This window comes from Pipistrellus hanaki (genome assembly GCF_964339955.1).
Source record: "Pipistrellus hanaki genome assembly, chromosome: 3".
Classification (NCBI taxonomy): domain Eukaryota; kingdom Metazoa; phylum Chordata; class Mammalia; order Chiroptera; family Vespertilionidae; genus Pipistrellus; species Pipistrellus hanaki.
This window is the reverse complement of record NC_140505.1, coordinates 76521364-76542704: the sequence shown is the minus strand read 5'-3', so window position 1 is coordinate 76542704 and position 21341 is coordinate 76521364. Positions and strand designations below refer to the sequence as shown.

General features: G+C 40.1%; 1 protein-coding gene across 5 annotated transcripts in view; it reads left to right on the top strand.

Moving 5' to 3' along the window:
• Positions 1-494: 494 nt before the first annotated feature.
• TSC22D1 (TSC22 domain family member 1) overlaps positions 495-21341 on the top strand; it is a 132102-nt gene continuing 111255 nt past the window's right edge. For 4 of the 5 annotated variants that reach the window (XR_014794389.1, XR_014794390.1, XR_014794391.1 and 1 more), the window contains exon 1: positions 827-4322. Coding sequence is in view for 2 of the 5 variants with exons in the window: in XM_084876539.1 (XP_084732665.1) it covers positions 1426-4322 (2897 nt within the window). In the remaining 3 variants the exon portion in view is untranslated. The other variant, XM_084876538.1, reaches the window with a different exon arrangement.

Sequence of the window (21341 nt, the reverse complement as noted above, 5' to 3'; positions counted from 1 at the left end):
CCGAACCCCCGCCGCCTCCCTCGCCGCCGGACCCGGCTTTATGTCTGCGGCGCCCGCGCGCATGCGCAGACGCCATCTTCCCTCCCCGGCCGGTCTCCTCCCCCCGCCGCCGCCGCCGCCTTCCCCGGCCGGCGTTCGCCCCTCCTCCTCCTCCTGCGCTCGGGCGCTGGTCCCTCCCCTCCCGATGCCGCGAGAGACCGGGGGATACCGTGGAGCCGGAGGAGAGCGCTAGTAACCACCACCTCCGCCCCCTCCCGCCCGCCGCCCTCCCGCGGCGCCCGCCCGCCCCGTCTGCCGACACCGGCCGGCCCCACCTCTCGTCCCTTTGAACGGCATCGGCTGCAGTCGCTGCACCAGCCCGTCTGGCCGCCAACGCCGCCGAGTGAGGAGCCGCCGCCGCCGCCCCTCCCGCCCGGGCCGCGGAGCCGCGGTGAGGACCAGCCGGGCGCGGAGGAAGGACCAGTGCGCCTCGCACCCTCCGCGCCAGCGCACGTCTCGCCGCCCGCCGTCCGGGGAGGCTCGGCGCCGGCCCCCCGCTCCTCGAGGACGCGTGCCCCGAGGGAGGAAAATGCTCGGGCTCCATGGCTGCCAGTGATGGAGCGGTCCCTGAGCGCCCGCCGCCGCCGCCACCGCCGCCGCCGCGCCCCGGCCGAGCCCCGCGAGGACCCGGCGCCTCTGCGCGCCCGCCCGCGCCCCGCCGCCGGGCTCAGCGTACCGGGCGCCCCGCCGCCGCCGCGCGCCCAGCCTCGTCGCCGCGGCCCCAGCCTCGGCCAGCGTTCCCTCCCGGAGCAGCCGCCGCGCGCCCAGGGGGTTTGAAAGGGTCCGCGGGGCGCGGGGGGAGGGCCGGGCGGGGACTGCGGGGCCCGGAGGGGAGGTTGGAGCGGCGCTGAGCTCGGCGCTCGCTCGCCGGCGGCGGGGCCGGGGGCGGCGAGGGGAAGGCGACACCCGCTCCGCGCTGCCTCCGTGCAGGGCGACCGGGGGGAGGGCTCCGCTGCGGCCGCCGCCGGGGCTGCGGGAGGAGGGTGAGGCAGCCTCCGAGGGGTCCGGAGAAGGTGGGCATTTCTTGGTTTTTCCCAGCCCCTCTCCTCCTGTCTCCCCCGCCCCTTGTCCTCCCCTCCCTCCCTCCCTCCCGCCCCGCACCCCACGTGAAGCGGGATATAAAGGGGGTGTGAGCCTAGCGGGGAAAGTGAGTGGTGGCGGACTGAAGGGGTCCCCTCTCCGGGTCCCCGCCCGCCCTGTTCACCCTCGTTCATCCTCCCTTCCCGAAGCTCGCCCTCGGAGGCAGGAGCGGCCCGTGCCTTCGGCTGAGGAGGAGGAGGAGGAGCGTCGGGCCCGTTTTCCTCCCCGGCGTCTTGCATACAAAGATTACCGTGCAGAAGGAAATTGCACTCGCCTCCTCCGCCCCCCCCCCCCGTACCCGACACAATGCATCAGCCGCCCGAGTCCGCCGCCGCCGCCGCCGCGACCGCTGCAGACATGAGCGCCAGGAAGATGGCGCACCCGGCACTGTTCCCTAGAAGGGGCAGCGGCAGCGGCAGCGGCAGCCCCTCTGCCCTCAGTGCAGCAGGTACCGGCGTGGGTGGGAATGCCACAGCTCCCGAGGACTTTCCGCCCCCGTCGCTGCTCCAGCCGCCGCCGCCTGCAGCATCCTGCGCGCTGGGACCGCAGCCTCCGCCTCCACAAAGCCTGAACCTCCTCTCGCAGGCTCAGCTACAGGCGCAGCCTCTCGCCCCGGGCGGCACTCAGATGAAAAAGAAAAGTGGCTTCCAGATCACGAGCGTTACCCCGGCCCAGATCTCCGCCAGCATCAGCTCCAACAACAGCATCGCGGAGGACACGGAGAGCTATGACGACCTGGACGAATCCCACACGGAGGACCTGTCGTCGTCAGAGATCCTCGACGTGTCCCTCTCCAGGGCCACTGACCTGGGAGAGCCTGAACGCAGCTCCTCGGAGGAGACGCTAAATAACTTCCAGGAAGCGGAGACACCTGGGGCAGTCTCTCCCAACCAGCCCCACCTTCCTCAGCCTCATTTGCCTCACCTCCCACAACAGAATGTTGTGATCAACGGGAATGCTCATCCGCACCACCTCCACCACCACCATCACGTCCATCACGGGCACCACCTCCACCACGGGCACCACCATCCTTCCCATGCTGGTGTGGCCAGTGCGTCCATTCCTGGAGGGCCACCCCCAAGCCCGCTCTCCAGAAAACTCTCCACCACTGGAAGCTCTGACGGGGTTGTGCCCGCTGCACCAACTTCTGCTGTATCATCGGGTGGCTCACCTGCATCTGTAATGACTAACGTCCATGCTCCCGGTACTGCCGGCGGTATAGGTATAAATTCTGCCACTGGCACTAATCCAGTGAATAATGTTAACGTGACTGCTGTGGGTAGTTTTAATCCCAATGTGACAAGCAGCGTGCTTGATAATGCTAATGTAAATACAAGCAATATTCCTAGTGCTGTTAGCGGGAGTGTCGGGCCTGGCGTTCCCGGCGGTGTTAATGTGAATATCTTAAGTGGCATGGGCAATGGTACTATTTCTTCCTCGGCTGTGGTTAACAGCGTCCCGAACGCAGCTGCAGGGATGACTGTGGGATCAATTTCAAGTCAGCAGCAGCAACCAACCGTTAACACGTCAAGGTTCAGAGTTGTGAAGTTAGATGCTAGTTCTGAACCCTTTAAGAAAGGCAGATGGACTTGCACCGAGTTCTATGAAAAAGAAAATGCCGTACCTGTTACCGAAGGTGTGGTTATAAATAAAGTGGTGGAAACTGTAAGACAAAACCCAATAGAAGTGACTTGTGAGAGGGAGAGCACCAGTGGGAGCTCGGTGAGCAGCAGTGTCAGCACCCTGAGCCACTACACGGAGAGTGTGGGAAGCGGGGAGATGGGAGCCCCTCCTGTGGTGGTGCAGCCACAGCAGCCGCCACAGCCAACCCTGCAAGGGGTGGCCCTCCAGCAGATGGACTTGAGCAGCGCCGGTCCGCAGAGTATCCCGGCAGTTAGTGTACCGCAGAATGTTTCTCAGCCACCGATCTCGCAAGTACAGCTACCGCCTCAAGAACTGAGCTATCAACAAAAGCAAGGCGTTCCACCAGTACCTCTGCAAGCCACTATCAATGCTGCAACTGGTATCCAGCCACCACCTGTTAATGTCGGGGTGACTTCAGCGTTAGGTCAGCAGCCTTCCATGCCTAGTTTGGCTCAACCCCAACTGCCATATTCTCAGACGGCTCCTCCCCTCGCAGGGGCACCCCCCCAACAGTTACAATATGGACAACAGCCGATGGTTTCCACACAGATGGCCCCAGGTCATGGTCAGCCAGTGACTCAAATTCCTACTGCGGAGTATGTGCAGCAGCAGCAGCAGCCGATTCTTCAAACAGCAGTGCCCGCTGGTCAGCCCAGTTCTGCAGGAGTGGGAGGAGGAACCACGTTGATTCCTATGGTTCAGCCACAGAGTATCCAGTTGCCAGTGCAGCCCCCAGCAGTCCAGGCACAACCTGCAGGGGCACCGGGCCAGCCCGTTGGCCAGGTTCAAACGGCGGTATCTGCTGTACCTCCTCCCGGCAGTCAAGTTGCAAATATTGTTCAGCAGCAAGCAAACGTACCCCCTGCAATGCAGCAGGTCTCTTCCCAAGTCACACCTTCAGTTGTTCAGCAAGGTGCTCCTCCATCTTCACAAGTAATTCCACCTGCTCAAACCGCGGTTATTCATCAGGGAATTCAAACTAGTGCTTCAAGCCTTCCTCCACAATTGGTCATTGCACCCCAAAGTACACTATTAACTGTGCCTCCCCAGCCACAACAAGGAGTAGAATCAGTAGCTCCAGGAGTTGTCTCACAGCAGTTGCCTGCAGTTAGTCCTGTACCCTCTGCTAGTAGCATTTCTGTTACAAATCAGGTTAGTTCAGCTGGTCCTTCTGCAATGCCTTCTGTTCCAACAAACTTCGTTCCACCACAGAATATAGCACAAACCCCTGCCACTCAAAACGGTAGTGTGGTTCAAAGTGTTAGTAGTCAACCTCCCTTGATAGCAACTAATATAAATTTGCCTTTGGCACAGCAGATTTCACTCAGTTCTCAGTTCTCTGCACAATCATTAGCTCAGGCAATTGGAAGCCAAATTGAAGATGCCAGGCGCGCAGCGGAACCCTCTTTAGTTGGCTTACCTCAGACTATCAGTGGTGACGGTGGGGGAATGTCAGCAGTTTCAGATGGGAGTAGCAGCAGCCTAGCAGCCTCTGCTTCTCTTTTCCCGTTGAAGGTGCTACCGCTGACGACACCCCTGGTGGATGGAGAGGATGAGAGGTAAGATCATGCCGTATTTCTGCAGACATCCAACAGACTCAGAATTTATTTAGTAGCTATGTGTATATATGTATATATATGCACAAATTAGTATAAGGAACTTTCTTTTCACTTTTGTACGTGGAAGTTCATTTTTGTGATGTTTTCTAGAGCAAGAGTGTTATGGAATGGTTTCAGAGTGGATAGGAAATGGTGTAAGTAAGAAGTAAACATTTGAAAGTGTAGTTATTGAGCATTAAGAATAGGTTTGGGAGCACTAAGTGGTTTTTGTTTATAAAGTGCTTTTTAAAAGATTATGAACAGAAACTTAGCTTTTGCTAACCCATATAACAGTTTATTCTTTTGAATTACTAAAATCCTTACCATCTTCTCCTGGGAGGGGTGTGGTTCCCACATTTGTTTCTCCCTTACCAGACTGGACAGTCCTTTCCAGCTCTGTTTATCTTAGTCTGTGAAAGATACTGTTACCTGCTTTTCCTAGTCAGACATTATAGGAAAGATGACTTGATCTGGGTTATATAGATTGCTTTCATACTGTAATTAATCAACTTTGTGTTCTTATTTAATGCTCATTTTGTCTGAACAGTGGAGGAGGAATGGGAATTTTCAAAAAAAATTTTTTTTTTGTGGGGGAGGAGGGCATACACTGTCAAAACAGCCAGATTTATTTTTGATGGTAGTATGCTCTGCATTTTTGAATAATAGATGGAGGTAGCCATTTTAAGAGTAAGAAAGTAAGTCTTGGGGGGTTGAATTTAGAGAGACATGGGAATAAGACTTTGTTTTGCTAATCTACTCCACCTGTTCCCCGTCTTCCCTTATAAAAAAAAACACCCATAAAGCCTAAAATTTATTATTAAGCTAGTGTTTTCTTAATTGAATTGGAACTAATGTGCTAATCACACTTATTGAATTAAATTGTGTCTTTAAAGCCCACTAGCTAGAAAAGTTGTGAAATCTCATGATTCTAAATTGCTATAAACTAAGTTGACTTTAAAGAAGTGTTTTCATAGATTGGCAGTCTGACTAATCTTGATCAAAATAATATCAAAGGAGTTATGACAAAGGAGTTATGACATTTTCACTGTGGAACTGTAAGCTTGAAAGACATTTAATTATTTTAGTTTTAGTCGGAAGTTTTTTTGATTGAATTTTCATTAAACCACTTGGAACATTTATATCCTAAATGTATATTTGGGGTTTTCACTTTGGAAGAATTGGAGATATTTCAAAAGATTGCAGTTTTAGAAAAAGACGAACTTTCAGCCAGGTTTTCATGATATTTTAGTTACTTAAAAGAAGGTAAAGTCATGGTTTATTGAAATAATTTAAAATCTTATTTTCAAGACTTTTATTATTTTTCTAATAGTCATATAATTAAAATATTGTTATCTACCAAATGTATTGTGTACCATATACAAAACTGCACTTTAAAAGATAGATCTTTTGTAGGAGGTAGTTTTCTTAATAGCCTATTATAATTATTAAACTTTTAATTTTATCATACGCTAATACTCATCTGTAATTGCTAATATTCACCTATAATTTTAAAGAATTATATGTGCCCCAAATATTAATGTTTCCTAAATCTAAAGGGTGAAGTCCCTATAAAATTAGGTGGTAAATTTAGAGAAATGGAAGACTGGTGAAATATATAAATGAAAACCACATACTGTATTTTGAATTCAAACCTGCCATGATTTTTGTTAATTAGCATTTGTGGTCTCCTGGCATGACTTTCCCTTTTTTTCCTCCTGCTGGTTGGGCCTGATAGAACTTCCCTTAAATTGCTGTTCCCGACAATTAAAGTCAGATGTTGCTACCTTCAACTAGGTTTTTAACTGTAGGGATCATAGAGTTCCAGTTTAAGGTATTAGTACAAAATTAATTTTTCCATTTAGTAGATGGATAAAGATTAATTAGGCACAAATTATGTATAGAAAGGTTTGGAATTAAAGGGACATAAAGAGATACTAAGAAATCTGATTAAATATTGATAACTGAAGTATTGTTAAAGTAAATTTTGTAACTTGAGTTGACTGATTTGAATTTACTACACATTTGAGCTTTTGTTAAGTTAACATCAAAATGAAGTCATCAAACCTGGACCATTTTTCTTTCAAGGTTATTTTTTAAATTCTGAAAAATGAAATGTTTAATCCCTAAAAACACTCTAAAGGTCAGAAAGGATAAATATATATATATTATTTTCTTTATTGTGCTTGGCTACCGATTATTTCTTTTGTCACTATAGTTGGGAAAAAGAAATGTTTTATTTAAATTGCACTTTGAAGGAAATTTGAGAATATCTACAATACAAGAGAAAAAAAGTGATAATGACTTAAAAAATGATTTTTCTCTTCTCATTAGTTTCTGTGTCACTTGCATATTCTGGGCTTGGTCACCTGTTTGTCTCTCATGGGAAAAAGGGGTACATTGTAATTTAAATATTATGACTTAAAAAACATGTTAACTTTTGGGTGGTAGCACAAGTCAAGGGTAGTTATTCAGTAATCTTTTGTAATAACACTCAATACTTTAAATTTTAAAATGTTTATTAGACATGTGGAAATGCTTTTTGGTCGCTAGGAGAGACTATAAACATTAGAAACATGGATCAGGCAGTAAGATTACATACCTTGTTTTTAAAGTAATTCTCACTAAAAAGGTCTTAATTTCTTATTTTAGTGTTTGGCATGAACTTAACTTTTCAACACAGGGAAAAATAGAGATATTTGACACTGATATATATATTTTTTTGTGTTTTCTGATTATTAGTATAGTCTCTTATGTGAAATTATTCAAACTTCTATTCATTCTTCAAGACAGCCCAGATGTTCTCTGCAGCATTCTCTTTACCCAAAGAATGTTGTTTCCTTAGCACTTTTTGGTGTTCTTCTGTATAGGTACTCACATTCAATTTATGTTTACTTACCTTACCCACAAGACTGAGTTCCTCCAGGGCAAGAACTAAATATTTTTTCAACAAATTAATGAGCAGACCTTTCCATGCCTTTTCAATCATGATTTAAATTTTATACTGTCATGTGTGAGAGATGCAGAATCATATAATTTATGCAACAAATTGAAAATAAATGAATAAGATTTGCTTTTTGTACCTCTTTTACCTCACCATTCCTTGAGGTGAATTGATACTGACCTTTTAAATATAGTACCTATTATATATCGATAGTAGGCCTCAAATATTTATTAAAGAGAAATGAGAATTATTTATAAAATAGGAGTTATATTCATTTTGCCTATTTTAGAGGGTGGTAGCATCAGCTAAATACATTAACTGTGAAATACTAAATTATAAGTTTTAATTTTATTTAGGGTGTACCCACGCAGAGAGTCAAATAATTTACATGGCCATCAAAACAAAAACTTCCTTCCCTCTTCCTTTCCATTTTCCCTTTTCCAGAAGCAATCACTTTCACCTTCTATAAGTGATTATTGTGGTACTACCTTGTAGTCTCCAAATAACTTGTATCGGTTACAAGCATGGACTCTGGAATTAGACTGCTTAGGTTTGTCAATTACTAGTTTTATGTAGCGTTGAATTACTTAAACTCTGTGTCTCAGTTTACTCATTTTAAAAAATAGCGATTAGTTGTACCTAATTCATAGGTTTGTTATATGAATTAAAGGAATTTGGAAAGCTCTTAGAACTGTGCTCATATGCCCTGTATAAGTATATGTTAAATAAAATAGATCTTTTGTTTTTGGCATTATTAGCTTCTTGGGTAGAAAAATGAAGATTTCATTTTGTTGTTATCACGTAGCAATATTCCTTCCTCTTAATAGTTATGATGATTATATCACTGTTGATTATTCAGTATTCCTGTAAAACATGATTGCTTTTTCTTTTCTGTACAATGCCCTGCACTTGCCTGCCTTCTTTCATCCCACCCCAACTGTCTAGTAAATATCGTATACTAGTATAGTGTGATATGTGTGTGTATGTATGTGTATATGTATATATATATATATAGTTCTACTCTTTAGCATATAGAACTGTTTGTGAGTTTTTCCTCCTCCTCCCCTCCCCACCAAGATTTCCTGTATCAGCATAGTCTGTTTCCTTCAATTGCCTTTTGCCCATTTTTGTATGTTTTGGGCTTCACATTTTGTAATAGAGCCTTTTATTAGGTGCCTAGTAATTCTTGGTTGTCTGTTTGTATTTAAGCGTAAGAGACTAAAGAGCTAATAAGGAATTCTTAGTTATATATCTGTATATCAACAGTTATGACCAATTCAAGTTTCCTTCAGATGTCTTTCAAGATGTTGAGACATAACAGGTATTGTTATCAGTTTTACCTTCCTGCGGAAGTCTCTCAGATCCCTCTGACCTCCATCATGGACCGCCGTGTAGATTTGGCACGCAACGTTTATCATGGGATTCCCTTCATTTTTTTCTATTTTTCCAGTGACCCATGTAATGTTTATTTTTGGTTTACTTGACGTTTTAAAACTGCTTTAATTTACTTTAACACTCTTTTTATTCTTTGGTTAGGTAAAGAATAGAATGGAAGTTGGTAAATTGTGTTAATGTATAATTTTGTTCCGTTGATAGCTTCTAAATTGCTTTTGAGGAGTTTGAAGCCATTTTGATTCCTTCTATAGTGTGTGATCTGTACGTGTTTCGTTTTTCCTTTTTCCCCTCCTAGTTTCCTCTCCTCCTTCTCTCATTGACATCTCTGAAAGCTCTAAAATTGTACTTGTTTCCAGAGTTCTGAAATTTTACAACAAGAATGTTCTAGTGGGTCTCTTTTCATCCACTGTGCTGAGTACTTGACCTGACCTTTCAGCCTGGAAGCATATATATAAATATATATTTATATATATTTTTTGGAAGCATATTTTTAATCCTGGGATTATTTCCATTTTTTCCCTTCCTCCCTTCTCTTTTCCTTTCTCAAACTCTTATTGGAATAATGGACCTTCTTGACCAGTCTTCGAATTTACTTTCCTATTTTTCACCTCTCTTTTTTTGCTCTACTTTTATTGAGTTTTCCTTTATTATATATTTAATTTCCAAGAGCTTTTGCTTTCGTCTTTGTTCCTTTTAAATAGTATCCTGTTCTAAAAAACGACAGTACTTTCTCTAATATAATGAGTATTTAAATGATAGATGTCTTTTTTAAAAGATTTTTTTCCCCTCCCTGTGTGATGTATCTTCCAGTTTTCTTTCTGCTTTTTTTTTTAAGTTTTTGTTTGTTTTGGTCTTTATTTTTCAAGCGATAGCCTTTCCTTAGGTGGTTGGTGGTTTGTATAAGAGTAGGGGGATAAAATGCTGATTAGAAAGTCTTTTTAACTTCCCTGTGTGGTAATCCAGGTTGGGTTGTTTGTTTGGAAGACTTTTTTTTTTTTTTTAAATATATTTTATTGATTTTGTACAGAGAGGAAGGGAGAGAGATAGGGAGTTAGAAACATCGATGAGAGTCATCGATCAGCTGCCTCTTGCACACCCTCTACCCACAACCAAGGTACATGCCCTTGACCGGAATCGAACCCAGGACCCTTTAGTCCCCAAGCCGAGGCTCTATCCATTGAGCCAAACCGGTTTCGGCTGTTTGGAAGACTTTTGATGTCGTTGTCTTTGGGTCTTTCCTCCTAGCAGGTTAGATTCCCCATAGAAGGCTCTTGATTTCTTGCATGAAGGCCTTACCTACATTTCAGGGGAAGAGGAGAGGAGAATGGGGTAAAGAGTCTTGTTTCTTCACTCTGTTTTCAGTATGTTCTCCTGCCTACTCCTGTGCCTGATTTCCTCAGTCTTGGGATCTTGTATTTCATATTCTCCAGAGAATGCGTTTTCATTTATTTTTGTTTATTTGTTTGGGTTGGAGAGGGCCATTTGGGATCTGTGTGGCTTGTTGCTTAAAGAGACTTAAACAATCGTCCTTATTTTAGCACTCTCTCTCTCTCATCCCACATCAGATGTTATGTGGTACTGCCAATTCCTGAATCTTTTGGGGATTTTACAGTTTAAATTGGGTTTATTCTTAGTTTTCTCCACTATTTGCTAGAGATTTGATTTCCTAGTGTTTTGCTAAGTCATTTGTCACTCAGCCATCTGTTTTCCAGCTTTCAAATTTTTGTTGCTATTGTTTTCTTAGTTTTTGTGACCTTGTATCTTTATATCTTAAAAAAATAGCCCTTTTGACACTTCTTATGGGAATTTTATGAAAGTAGTGTAAAAATATATATGTTTACTATTTACAGCTATCTTAACAGTGGAATACTACATGAACTTTGTGAATTTTAATAAAGTATTTGCTCCAAGATTTGAGCTATAAGATTTTATAACGTAAATTTTAAGAGTAGAATCGCTTGGCTTATATCTAACAGAAATAAGAATAATACTTCAGTTCACAGAAGTGATTAAAATATTAGAATTAGATTCAGTTAAAATTTGTCACATTTAACCAAATCAACAGCCTTATGAATTAAATTTTTTCTATTTTACTGGTGAATAAACTGAAGCTTGTTTTGTTTAATTAGAGAAGTCAAGGGAGTTGTCTGAGATTACACACAGTAAAGCAGCGTTAGGATAAAAAGCCATTTTTAAAAAATAAAAATTTAGTGCTGATTGTACTACTCAGAAAGACAAGAAGAGGTAATGCTGATGCCCATAAATAATAGAGCAGCTGAAAACATGAAAACAGGGAGGCTTCCTTGATGTGTGTATTTGTACAAGTAGCGGAAATTGTTATAGAACAGAACCTACATTTACCTGCGAGCTCTTGGCAAGAACACAGTGGGTGGAGTCATCACTGTGGTGTACCTGGGTGCAGTGGAAATTCAAATGTTAAGTGAATTAATGTTAGATTTTATATCTTTTGGAAAGTTATATGAAAATTATCTTTTTAGGAAAATCGTTTTCATTTTCTAATAATTTGAATTCAGTCTTTGTAATATGGCTTCAGAATTGCAAAAACAATTATATTTATTTCTTGCTTAGAAAGTTCGTTTTAAAAATATGAAACTGCAAAGCATGATCTGTTCTGATCCTGCAATATTAGCATCCTACTGGTTTTTTTCTATGTCACTGTGTTGTTAGGGTTGACTATATCATGGTAAGAATATGCTTTAATGGCTTATTGAAAGATTACACGAAGGAAAAAATTTAAGGCATATTTATGTTTTATTTTTATTATTAAAAAAGGGTTTTTTAAATTGATTTTTAGAGAGAGGAAGGGAGAGAGAGAGAAAGAAAAATGGATGTGAGAGAAACAGATCAGCTGCCTCCTGCACAGCTCTGCTTTGCAGGGTGGGGAAGGAGTTTGGGGATCATTGAGCCCGGAGCCCAGGCGTGAGCTCTCGCTGGGAGTCCAACCAGCAGCCTTTCAGTGCACAGAGGAAACCAAACTCCCAGAGGCACACGTGCCAGTGCTGTTTAAATTATTTTAAAGAAATATTTATGAGTTTTAGACTTTATAATTTTTTTTTTTCTGGTTCACTTATATTAAAATGTCCTCCTCCTCCAATGTCTGTGTCTCTTCCCACTCCCCTACACTCCCTTATATTTGTTGTTGTTGTTACAGGTCAGTTCGACCTGGAAATCGTGACTTTTTTGTTTCATTAGGCCAAATTGACCTTTGTTTTATTTCCTTCCTGAAACATTCTTGCTTTCTATATATCCTTAGTTTCTTCCCACGTTTCTGGCCATTTCTTTTCAGTCTCTTCCAGATTCACTTCCTCCATCAGACTCTCAGGGTTGGAGCTTCTTTGGGTTTCTGCATTCTTTTCCCACTACCTTCATCCAGGTAGTCAGTCGTCTGTTCTGTGGCTTTAAATACGGTCTGTATGCTTTCACCTGAATGCATATCACTAGCCCACTTCTCAGCTCTGACTGACTGATCGATGTCTGCCTTTATAATATCTCTACTTGCATTCTTGTAGGCTGCGTAACTTCTCAAGTTTCCTCCTTTAGTCATCCTTGTTTTAATTTCTTACTCTGAAAAGGCCTCTCACTAGCATTCTGCAAACATTGTTGCCTTTATCTAGTCTTTTATGTTGTAGTCAAAACGATATTCTTAAAATGGAAACCTTTTCAGATCACAAACCCCTTTAAAGCCTTCCATTTCTTTTAAGGAAATACCTTTTGTTTTTGTTTGCTTCTGGCTTTATGTGTCATTTTTCTTCCTCACTTTCTCCATTCCCACCGCTGTCCTCCAGTTCCTTAAGTTGCATATATTCTTACTTTTTCTTCTAGGCTTTGGCACATTCTGTTCCGTTCCTGAACACCCCCAATATCACCTCCCATTTATTCCTTCAAAAAGCTTAACTGTCACTTTTTTGAGAGGCCTTCTCTAACCTACCAATCTAAGTTGAAGTTTATTTGTTAATATTGTTCAATGTTTATTTTAGTTTGTAATTTTTTTTTTTTTAATATATTTTATTGATTTTGTACAGAGAGGAAGGGAGAGACACAGAGAGTTAGAAACATCGATGAGAGAGAGTCATCGATCAGCTGCCTCTTGCACACCCCCTACTGGGGATATGCCCGCAACCAAGGTATGTGCCCTTGACCAGAATCGAACCCGGGACCTTTCAGTCCCCAAGCCGACGCTCTATCCATTGAGCCAAACCGGTCCCGGCTGTAATTTTTTTAATTAAAAAATTTTAAAATATGTTTTTATTGATTTTTAGAGAGGAAGGTAGGGGTAGGGAGAGAAACATTGATAGGTTACTTCACATAATCTCCCCAACTGGAGATTGAACCTTTAGTCTAGGTATGTGCCCTGGCTGGATATTGAACCCGCTACCTTTTGGTGTATGGGGCAGCAGTCCAAAAACTGAGTCCCTTGGTCTCAGATTTTTTCATGATTATCTGCTTGATGATTTTAAGCTTCAAGATGGGGATGTTTGGTTTGCTGCTGTATAGCTAAACTATATTTCAGACTATAGGTACTTACGATATGTACTCATTTATTCATGAATAAATGAAGAAAAATATTTTTAATATTGGCATAAGAGAAGGGCAACTTACTCTTTTAAAATACTGTTGTGACATATTTGAAAGGTAAATAAGTTCTTTATATATGATCATGTGATACTACTGTTTTTTCTTTTAATAGAAATTATTGAGAATTAATTACTTTTGGCTGTGTGTGAGCCAAAAAATTCAATGGGAAGTTGCTACTTTTAACAAGCATTTTGTTTTATGTTTATGCTAGTCTTGTATTTACTGATGTTTATGCAAATAAATTTCTCTAGTTTGAACAAAACAAAATAAAGTAGAAGCCCATTTATTTTAAAATTAAAGTATCAGTATTCTTATACTGACCCTACTTTTGACTGGGTCAGCTATTTAGCATATAATGATTCTTAAATATCTAAGTGCTACCTTGGAAATCAATTGGTGCAGTTTCAGTTGTTGAAAATATAAACATTTAGCTTATAAAATGACACTTTTTGTCTTAAGAGAGTTTTCTTTATTTAACAATTCAGTAACCTTTGAGTTAATTATTTGTTTTAAATTTCTAGCTGATCTAGTTTACTTAGATTATTATAGTACTTGTTATTAAACCAGAAAGTATTGGATTATGTTAAAGCAGAGGAACCATGAGAAAGGTTTGGCAGTGATCAAAATTAGCAGTAAAGGTTTTGATTACAGATGGGCATTAAATAGGAGTAAAATGCATTAAAAGATGAGGCCTTCAGGTAGGGAATGGAAAATGTGGAATCTGATGTGGTAGTGCAGTGACCCTCAGGGGCTAGTTCTGAGAGTCCCTGAAGGTTTTCTTATACTTTTTGTGGACATAGTGCTAAATTTGATTGTCTGGATCAAAACCGTTTTTGTGTAGACTGAGGAGAAAACGTACTGTGGCTTGATTTTTATTGAGTATTAACTTTAGATCATGGTGAATTGATATTGCCTTTTCTCATCCTTGGAGCCATAAGGAGTGCACTTCTTAGGACAGAAACTTCTTATTTTTTCAGGTCTCCCAGATTATTTTTGTATATCGGTTCACTTCTCAAGTTAGAACTCCTGATAACCTGTGTATATGCCTGAGTATTCTTTTCTGAGTAAATTGTAGATGGACTGATTATAAAATTGCTTACTGTTATGAGACTTCATTTTCGCCCAGCTCATCTATTTATCTATATTCTTAGGTTATTAGGCTTTCTTAGTATATAATGACATGGTAACAAACAACATATTGGATTTGTTAGGAATTTCTTTGGTTATTAGGCTTTCTTAGACTTTAGTCACATGGTAACAAACAACATATTGGGCTTATTAGGAATATTTTGAAGGTATAAATGTACAATGGAAATAATGTCTAGCATTGCATTTTTGCTATTATGTCTAGGGGTGATAGTAATGAAAACCTTATTCTTCTGTGATTTTAGGGGGTTGTTTAATAAAGCATTTTAAAATAGATGTTGTCCTCTTGAGTCCTAGCAGTCTTAAAAGTTAGTAAGATGCTTTTGTTCGTTTTTCACAGAGGAAGAAATTGAGTCTTCCATTCATTTATTTTGTCAGTAATTAAATACTGAGTTGCTGTTCTGTGTTATTTACTGACTTTAGCTTGTTCATAGACAGACTCTACACCAGTTTAGTAATAATAGTAATAGTAATAGTAGTAGGAGTAGTTGAAATTATAGTACTTATATTCACTTTACATATATCAACTTAATTCTCAGGACAACCTTATTTATTATTTATTAAGTACCGTTATTTATCCCCATTTTGCAGGCAAGTAACTGAAGAATACAGAGATTAAGTAATTTAGTCAAGGTCACATAGCTACTAGGTGAGAGCTGGGCCTTAAGCTGGAATTTAAGTTCTGAGTTTGTGATCCTTTTGTGGTATGTTGCCTCTTTCGCACATGATTAGTACCAAGGCATTCTTTTGTTTCCTCAGTCAACTTACATGCATTGGAAGGCACTGGGAACTGCAAATATTTCTGACCCCATTATATCCTTAAATATTACTGTTTTTATCTTGGAAATTTGGCTGGGGGTGCTAATCTTGTTCTTGTACTCAAGAACATAAACTCCATGAGAGCAAGTTTACACCTGTATTTCCACTTCATGCCATAGTTCTTCGTTCATAGTATTTTCTGAAATATTTATTGAATAAGTGAATTTAGACATGTAGCAGAAAAAAACCCTACAAACATCCAACATAGGGAGATAAATACTGCCAAGTACTTTGCCATCCTGTTATCAATACACAAAAGGCACAGCCGTTTCGATAGATGAGAAGTAAGATTCAGTTCTTTCCAGATATGATATTGTACCTATTATATTAAACTAGAGGCCCAGTGCATAAATTCGTGCACGGGTGTGGTCCCCCGGCGTGGCCTGTGGGGATTGGGCCAAAACCAGTAGTCCAGTGCCGCCTGCTGCTTCTGTTCATCCTGGCCCTGCTGCGCCTGCTGCGGGCTGGTGCCCAGTCAGTCCTAATCAGGAGAGGCTCTCACCACCGCTGCAGTGGTGCTTGCCAGCTATGAGCCTGCATCTGGTGCCCATCCTGAGGGGGATGGAGAAGGCAGGATGTGATTTGCCTTCTGGGCGGACGGTGGGATGCCCTTGCTGACGCGGGATTGGATCCATCCCACTGAGTTTGAACCGGATGTTGGGAGCCACCTGGTGGCTGCTTTTATATCGTTTCGCCTAGGGAGGGGAAGCAGCTGCAGTGCCCAAGGACGACTTCCAGGAGGCTGGTGGTGCTGTTGGGATCATGCCATCGGTATTGGTTTGTTGGTGCCTGGCCTGTTCTCTGGAGATTAGACATGCAGGACTTTTGAGGAAGGGAGTGGCTGCCACCTGGCTGGTGGGCCTCTGGGTCAGTCAGCTGAGCGGCACTCCTGCTGTTGGAGCGCACTGACCACCAGGGGGCAGCTCCTGCATTGCGCATCTGCCCCCTGGTGGTCAGTGTGCATCACAGCACAGGTTGACCTGTCGTTCAATCGCTTAGGCTTTTATGCACATAGATTCTCTGTCTCCCCTTCACTGATGTTTCAAATGGGTATATTGGATAGGTGTAAATCATCATAGATAGTAAAGCTTCAATCAAACACGATTCTTGTCTTCGAAGGTAGCGTATACAGCATATATGTGGGAAAATTATATGACTATACAAATGTAAAATAACAGTTTTAAACTACATGAAATATGAAATTAAGAAATTAGAGCTATAAATCTTGAGAACTCATTCAACCCTTGGTTTATATGATAGATGGAGGAACAAGTTCAGAGAGGCTAAGTGAATTCTCAGACATAGTGCTATAAAATGTTTCTTAGATTGGAATTGGAACTGTAGTCTCCAAAATAGCATTAGGAATTGCATTCAAAGTTCACAGATAGGATAAAATTGACCTTTGATTGGTCAGGAAAGCAGTATTATTTGAACTGACGTTTTGAAAGTTTTGGGTTGAAGGAGAATGTTTCAGGCAGGAGAATAGGAATAAAAATGGGAGGAAGTAAGAAAAACATTCTGAACATCAGTAAAGCAACAGTTGTACTAACTAGTTGGTCTCAGGAAGTGAGAGGCAGTGATTGAAGATTTGAATTGGGGCAGTGATTCGGCCCTTAACTCTTGTTGATTAAATGATGTTTGAGGAAGATGGGTTTAAAAGGAATCTATAGTTTGTGCTGGAGTGGGGGTACACCTAGAGACAAGAAAGACCAGTTAGGAAATTAATGTTTTTCTGATATTAATGAATGAAGTAAATTAGGGGGATAGTGATTTCCACTGTAAAATGATTTGGTACAGGAACCCTTTGGTTAGAAAATTTCTCAATTTATAAAAATTCTGTCTGTATTCACTTTCCCAGCTTCTTTCTTAAAGCAATGTGTTTCTCTTCTCATTTAAGAAAGAAAAATATATAACTTAACTTTCCATTGGTTTTAAAGGTGTGAAGGATAAGTGGTTATACACTTCAGGTAGGATTTTTTTGGCCATTTACTATTTTCATAAGGTTTTTCTGTATTTAATCCAAAGGAAATGTGCCCCAAATATATATAGTAGAAAAAGAAATCGAAGTGAATGTGAACGAATATTTTAGGGTGGGCTTTTTTTACATTTAGTGCTCATAGACACCTTTGCTTGCTTTCTTTTCATACAACTGGATTCTATTGCCAATCTCTTCCAGATAATGGATAGAGGAGGAATTATTTTTTCCTGAGCACTCCTAGGTATCTATCAAAAAGGAAATGGTATAGACTTATTTAAAATGTGAAAAGCATTAATACTACCATTGACACTAAATGTGAGTAATTTGTTTATTTTATTAGTATTGAAGTGCCACAAAACTTATTTCTTTATATATTGGCACCCTTTTTTTTTTTTTTACACAGCTTGTCATTTTAAAATTTTGAGAATGTGTACATACAAAGGAATTTTTAAAAGCACATTTTGAATTGCCCATAGATTCAAAAGTCTCCTAGATATTTGAAAGTATGTAACTTATTTAATAGTTATATGCAGAGCACTATCTTTATCCTTTTATTTTTAATTAAGAAATACCTTTAAAAATGTGTTTTTGAATTACAGTTGACATTCAATATTAGTTTCAGATGTCCATCATAGTGTTGAAACATTTACATAATTTACAAAGGGATTCCTCCTGATAATTCTAGTACCCACTTGATCTATCTGTCCTTAAGGAGAACCTACAGTTGAACCCAAGAATAAGTGAGGGTGTGTACATGTTCATACATAATATGCATACATATACATAGAAAAAGATGACAGGTAACAAGTTCCATATATTAGTCTCCTATTATTTTTGGTCCTTTGCTTTAGTTTTTTCACCTACTTATAATTTATTTTCTCTTGTAATATTTATTTTTGTAAGCTGCTTGAATACTTTAGGGAATGACAGGATACAGATCCAACAAATGGGAAAAGTATGACAAAGTAGGATATGGTAAATTTTAAGAGATACTAATAAAGCAGTATGGGAGTTAGAAGGTGAAGATCACATGCTTTTGAGAAGGTGACATTTGAGAGTTTTATTGCTGTGGGGATTAGTAAGTCATTTTAGTAGAGAAAACACATAAGAAAGGTTCAAGGTACAGGGAGTACTTATAGAAAATAACTTAGGACATAGTCTAAGTTGGTAGGAGATAGTGTCTATATATAGGAATATAGAAGATAAGGCTTGCTTTGAAAAGCCTAAAGGCAAGATTGAGAAGTCTGGACTTAGTTGGATATGGAATGGAGGCCCCTTTTAGGTTTTATGTTGTGTAGTGGCTTGTTCACTACTGTGTTTTAGGAAAGTGGTGACTTGACTTGGAATATGTGGAATGAGAACTCAGTAATTCCTCTTCTGTCAGTGGTAGAAATAGAGGCACATTCTCTTTGTGGTTGGAATCTGAGCTAATGCTTTAAACTAGTGACCTTGGCCTCATTAGGAAAGCTAAAGGAGGTAAGGACCCAGTCCACATATGGTAACACTCCACTTATACAGAAGTTGAACACTGGTAACCCAATCCTTTGGAATACAGCTCTGGAATGTAAAAGCTTCCAAAACTGCTTGAAATTGTTGTCACAAAATAAAGCCATGTGGAATTTTTTGTGAGTATGGATAGTTTTACATAGCATTTCTGGTCCTTTTAAGACTTTATTCTTTTTAAGTCTTAGGTTTGCTAGCTTTATCATCTCAAAGCAGATAAAGGAGAGGAAGGAAAATAAAATGGGATTCTGAGACATGTAAGGTAACATTAGGAAAGTATCAGTTGTATAGCCTGACATCAAGGTAGGAATTAAAAATTAAAACACACACGCGCGCGCACGCACACACACAGAAACATGATATGGTACTGAATGTTCACCAGTTGAATGTTAGATTATGTTTGGTATATTACTTTAAGGAAGCATGAACATAGCATATTCCAAATAGTATTGTTGGTTGAGCTATGGGAAAATATAAAGAGAGTATCTTTTTAGTCATATCTGACCACTGTATCTTTTAACTTTGACAAATCACTTTACTGCTCCATATTGCTTTTTTCCTATTGTAAAATAAGTGCTTCACATTTTTCCAGCTTACAGGCTAATGAGGTTATTCTGTAAGAAATTAATAACATGTTATAAATAAAAGCTAGTTCTCTACAAATAGAAATTGCTGAGGATACTTTCAGTAGTAAAATTTTAAGTCCTTAATAGATGCTAAAATTTATGTATTAGTAATTTTATTTTTAGTGAAATTACTTATTAATAAATGACATCTTACTTTTTACAAGGTATTTTGTAGACAATTACTAATTTACATATACTATAATAAATATTCTGCAATATTTTCTTTGATATATTTTTAAATTATCTTTCTCAGCACAGTTAAAGAATTGTATCAGAGGAAGCTGATTTCTTTTATTTCAGATGTTTTTAATCTCTTTTTAAAGAAATGGATAACTCAGACCACCTTCTTGCATACGGAAGTTTTTGCTTATGCTTAATATTAAATTAATTTTTTCTTAGTTTTGTCCTTTTAGACATTTTTGTTGTGGTATTGTCAGCAATGAAGGGTTCTGTTCTTACTGAGGAAATACTATTATGTTTTAAACATTACTTTTTAAATATGGTATTTAGTGAAACTTATAATAGCAAATTTATTTTGGAAAAAGAAGCTTATTTTTAAGTTACCTTTTTGCTAGATTTTTTGTTTCTTTGAGTTTTGCTTTGGTTTAGGGTGGTTGAAGTGAATTGAGAAAAATTTCTGGTTTTGACAAAAGCGCTGTGTTGTCCATTGCTCAGATACTGATAAGCTACCAAAAGTTTTTGACTTTTCTTCTTCTCTTAAAGGGATTTATCAGTGTGGATTGCCTTAACTTCTCTTTTAGAGTCAAGCAGAGAGCCAGGTCTTACCTTTGGTTGGTACTCCTGATTTGGCTGATGCCTAAGCTTTTCTTCATCATCATTGTGTTGTTTTCCTCTTTGGAGATCTACCAGACATTATTTACCAGTTATGAAATGACAGCAGGATTTGTATTGTTTGTGCAACCAGTTATATTTTATTAGAAATTTTTACCTGTTGTAAGGTTCTAGGGAGGAAGGGTGGGTCAAGGTCATGAGAAGATCTGATAAGTCCAAACTAGGTATTTTATTTATTTGTTGTCTCCATTCTTTTTTGTTTGTTAATCCTCACCTGAGGATATTTTTCTCATTGACTTTTAGAGAGAGTGGTAGAAAGAGGGATACACAAAGAGAAACATCGCCATGAGAGAAACATATAGATTGGTTGCCTCCTGCATGAGCCCAGAACAGGGGAATCTGAAACCAAAGTACAAGCCTTTGACTGGAATTGAACCCGGGACCCGTTGGTCCACAGGCTGATGCTCTATCCATTGTGCAATACCGGCTAGGGCTCATGTCTCCATTCTTGCACCCCATAATAATAAATTTTCATGCTGCATTCTAATTCTTTTAGGAACAAGTATGTTTAGTGCTTACTGAAGATACATAATATTTGAATTAGCTACCTCTTTAGCTCTTCTTTGGTAAATTTATATAGGATTCATGATAAATCCATAGGGGTGCTGAGTAGTATATGACAGATAATTTTAAAATTTCTTTTACTATATAATTGGCTGAAATATTACTATCCGTAAAATATTGTCAAGTAATTTGGTCACATAATTACTAAATGATGGCGCTAGTATTCCACTAGGTGATTTGATTCCAAAGCTTATACTCTTAATCATTCTGGTAATTGCGCTGGCTCACTGATAAGCAGTAGTAAGAGGTGGCAACTGGCAGCTATTAAAAAAGTCGCTAGTCTACCAGGCATTTGGCTCTATAGACATAATTGGTTCTTTGTTATAGAGTGGTGCAGTGACTAATGTTCCTAATGATGATACTCTTAATTTTATTTTTCTCTGACTACATTTTGAAAATTAAAATTTCCAAATTTTTATGAAAGAATGAACTTTAAATTTGGAAAATTTGCTTAGGTGGAATAAAGTTTCTGAAGAATAAATGAATATAACATAGTTTTGTGACATGAACATTTCAGTAAATCAGATTGGTAGCTTTCCATTAATGTCAGTGAGCTTTCA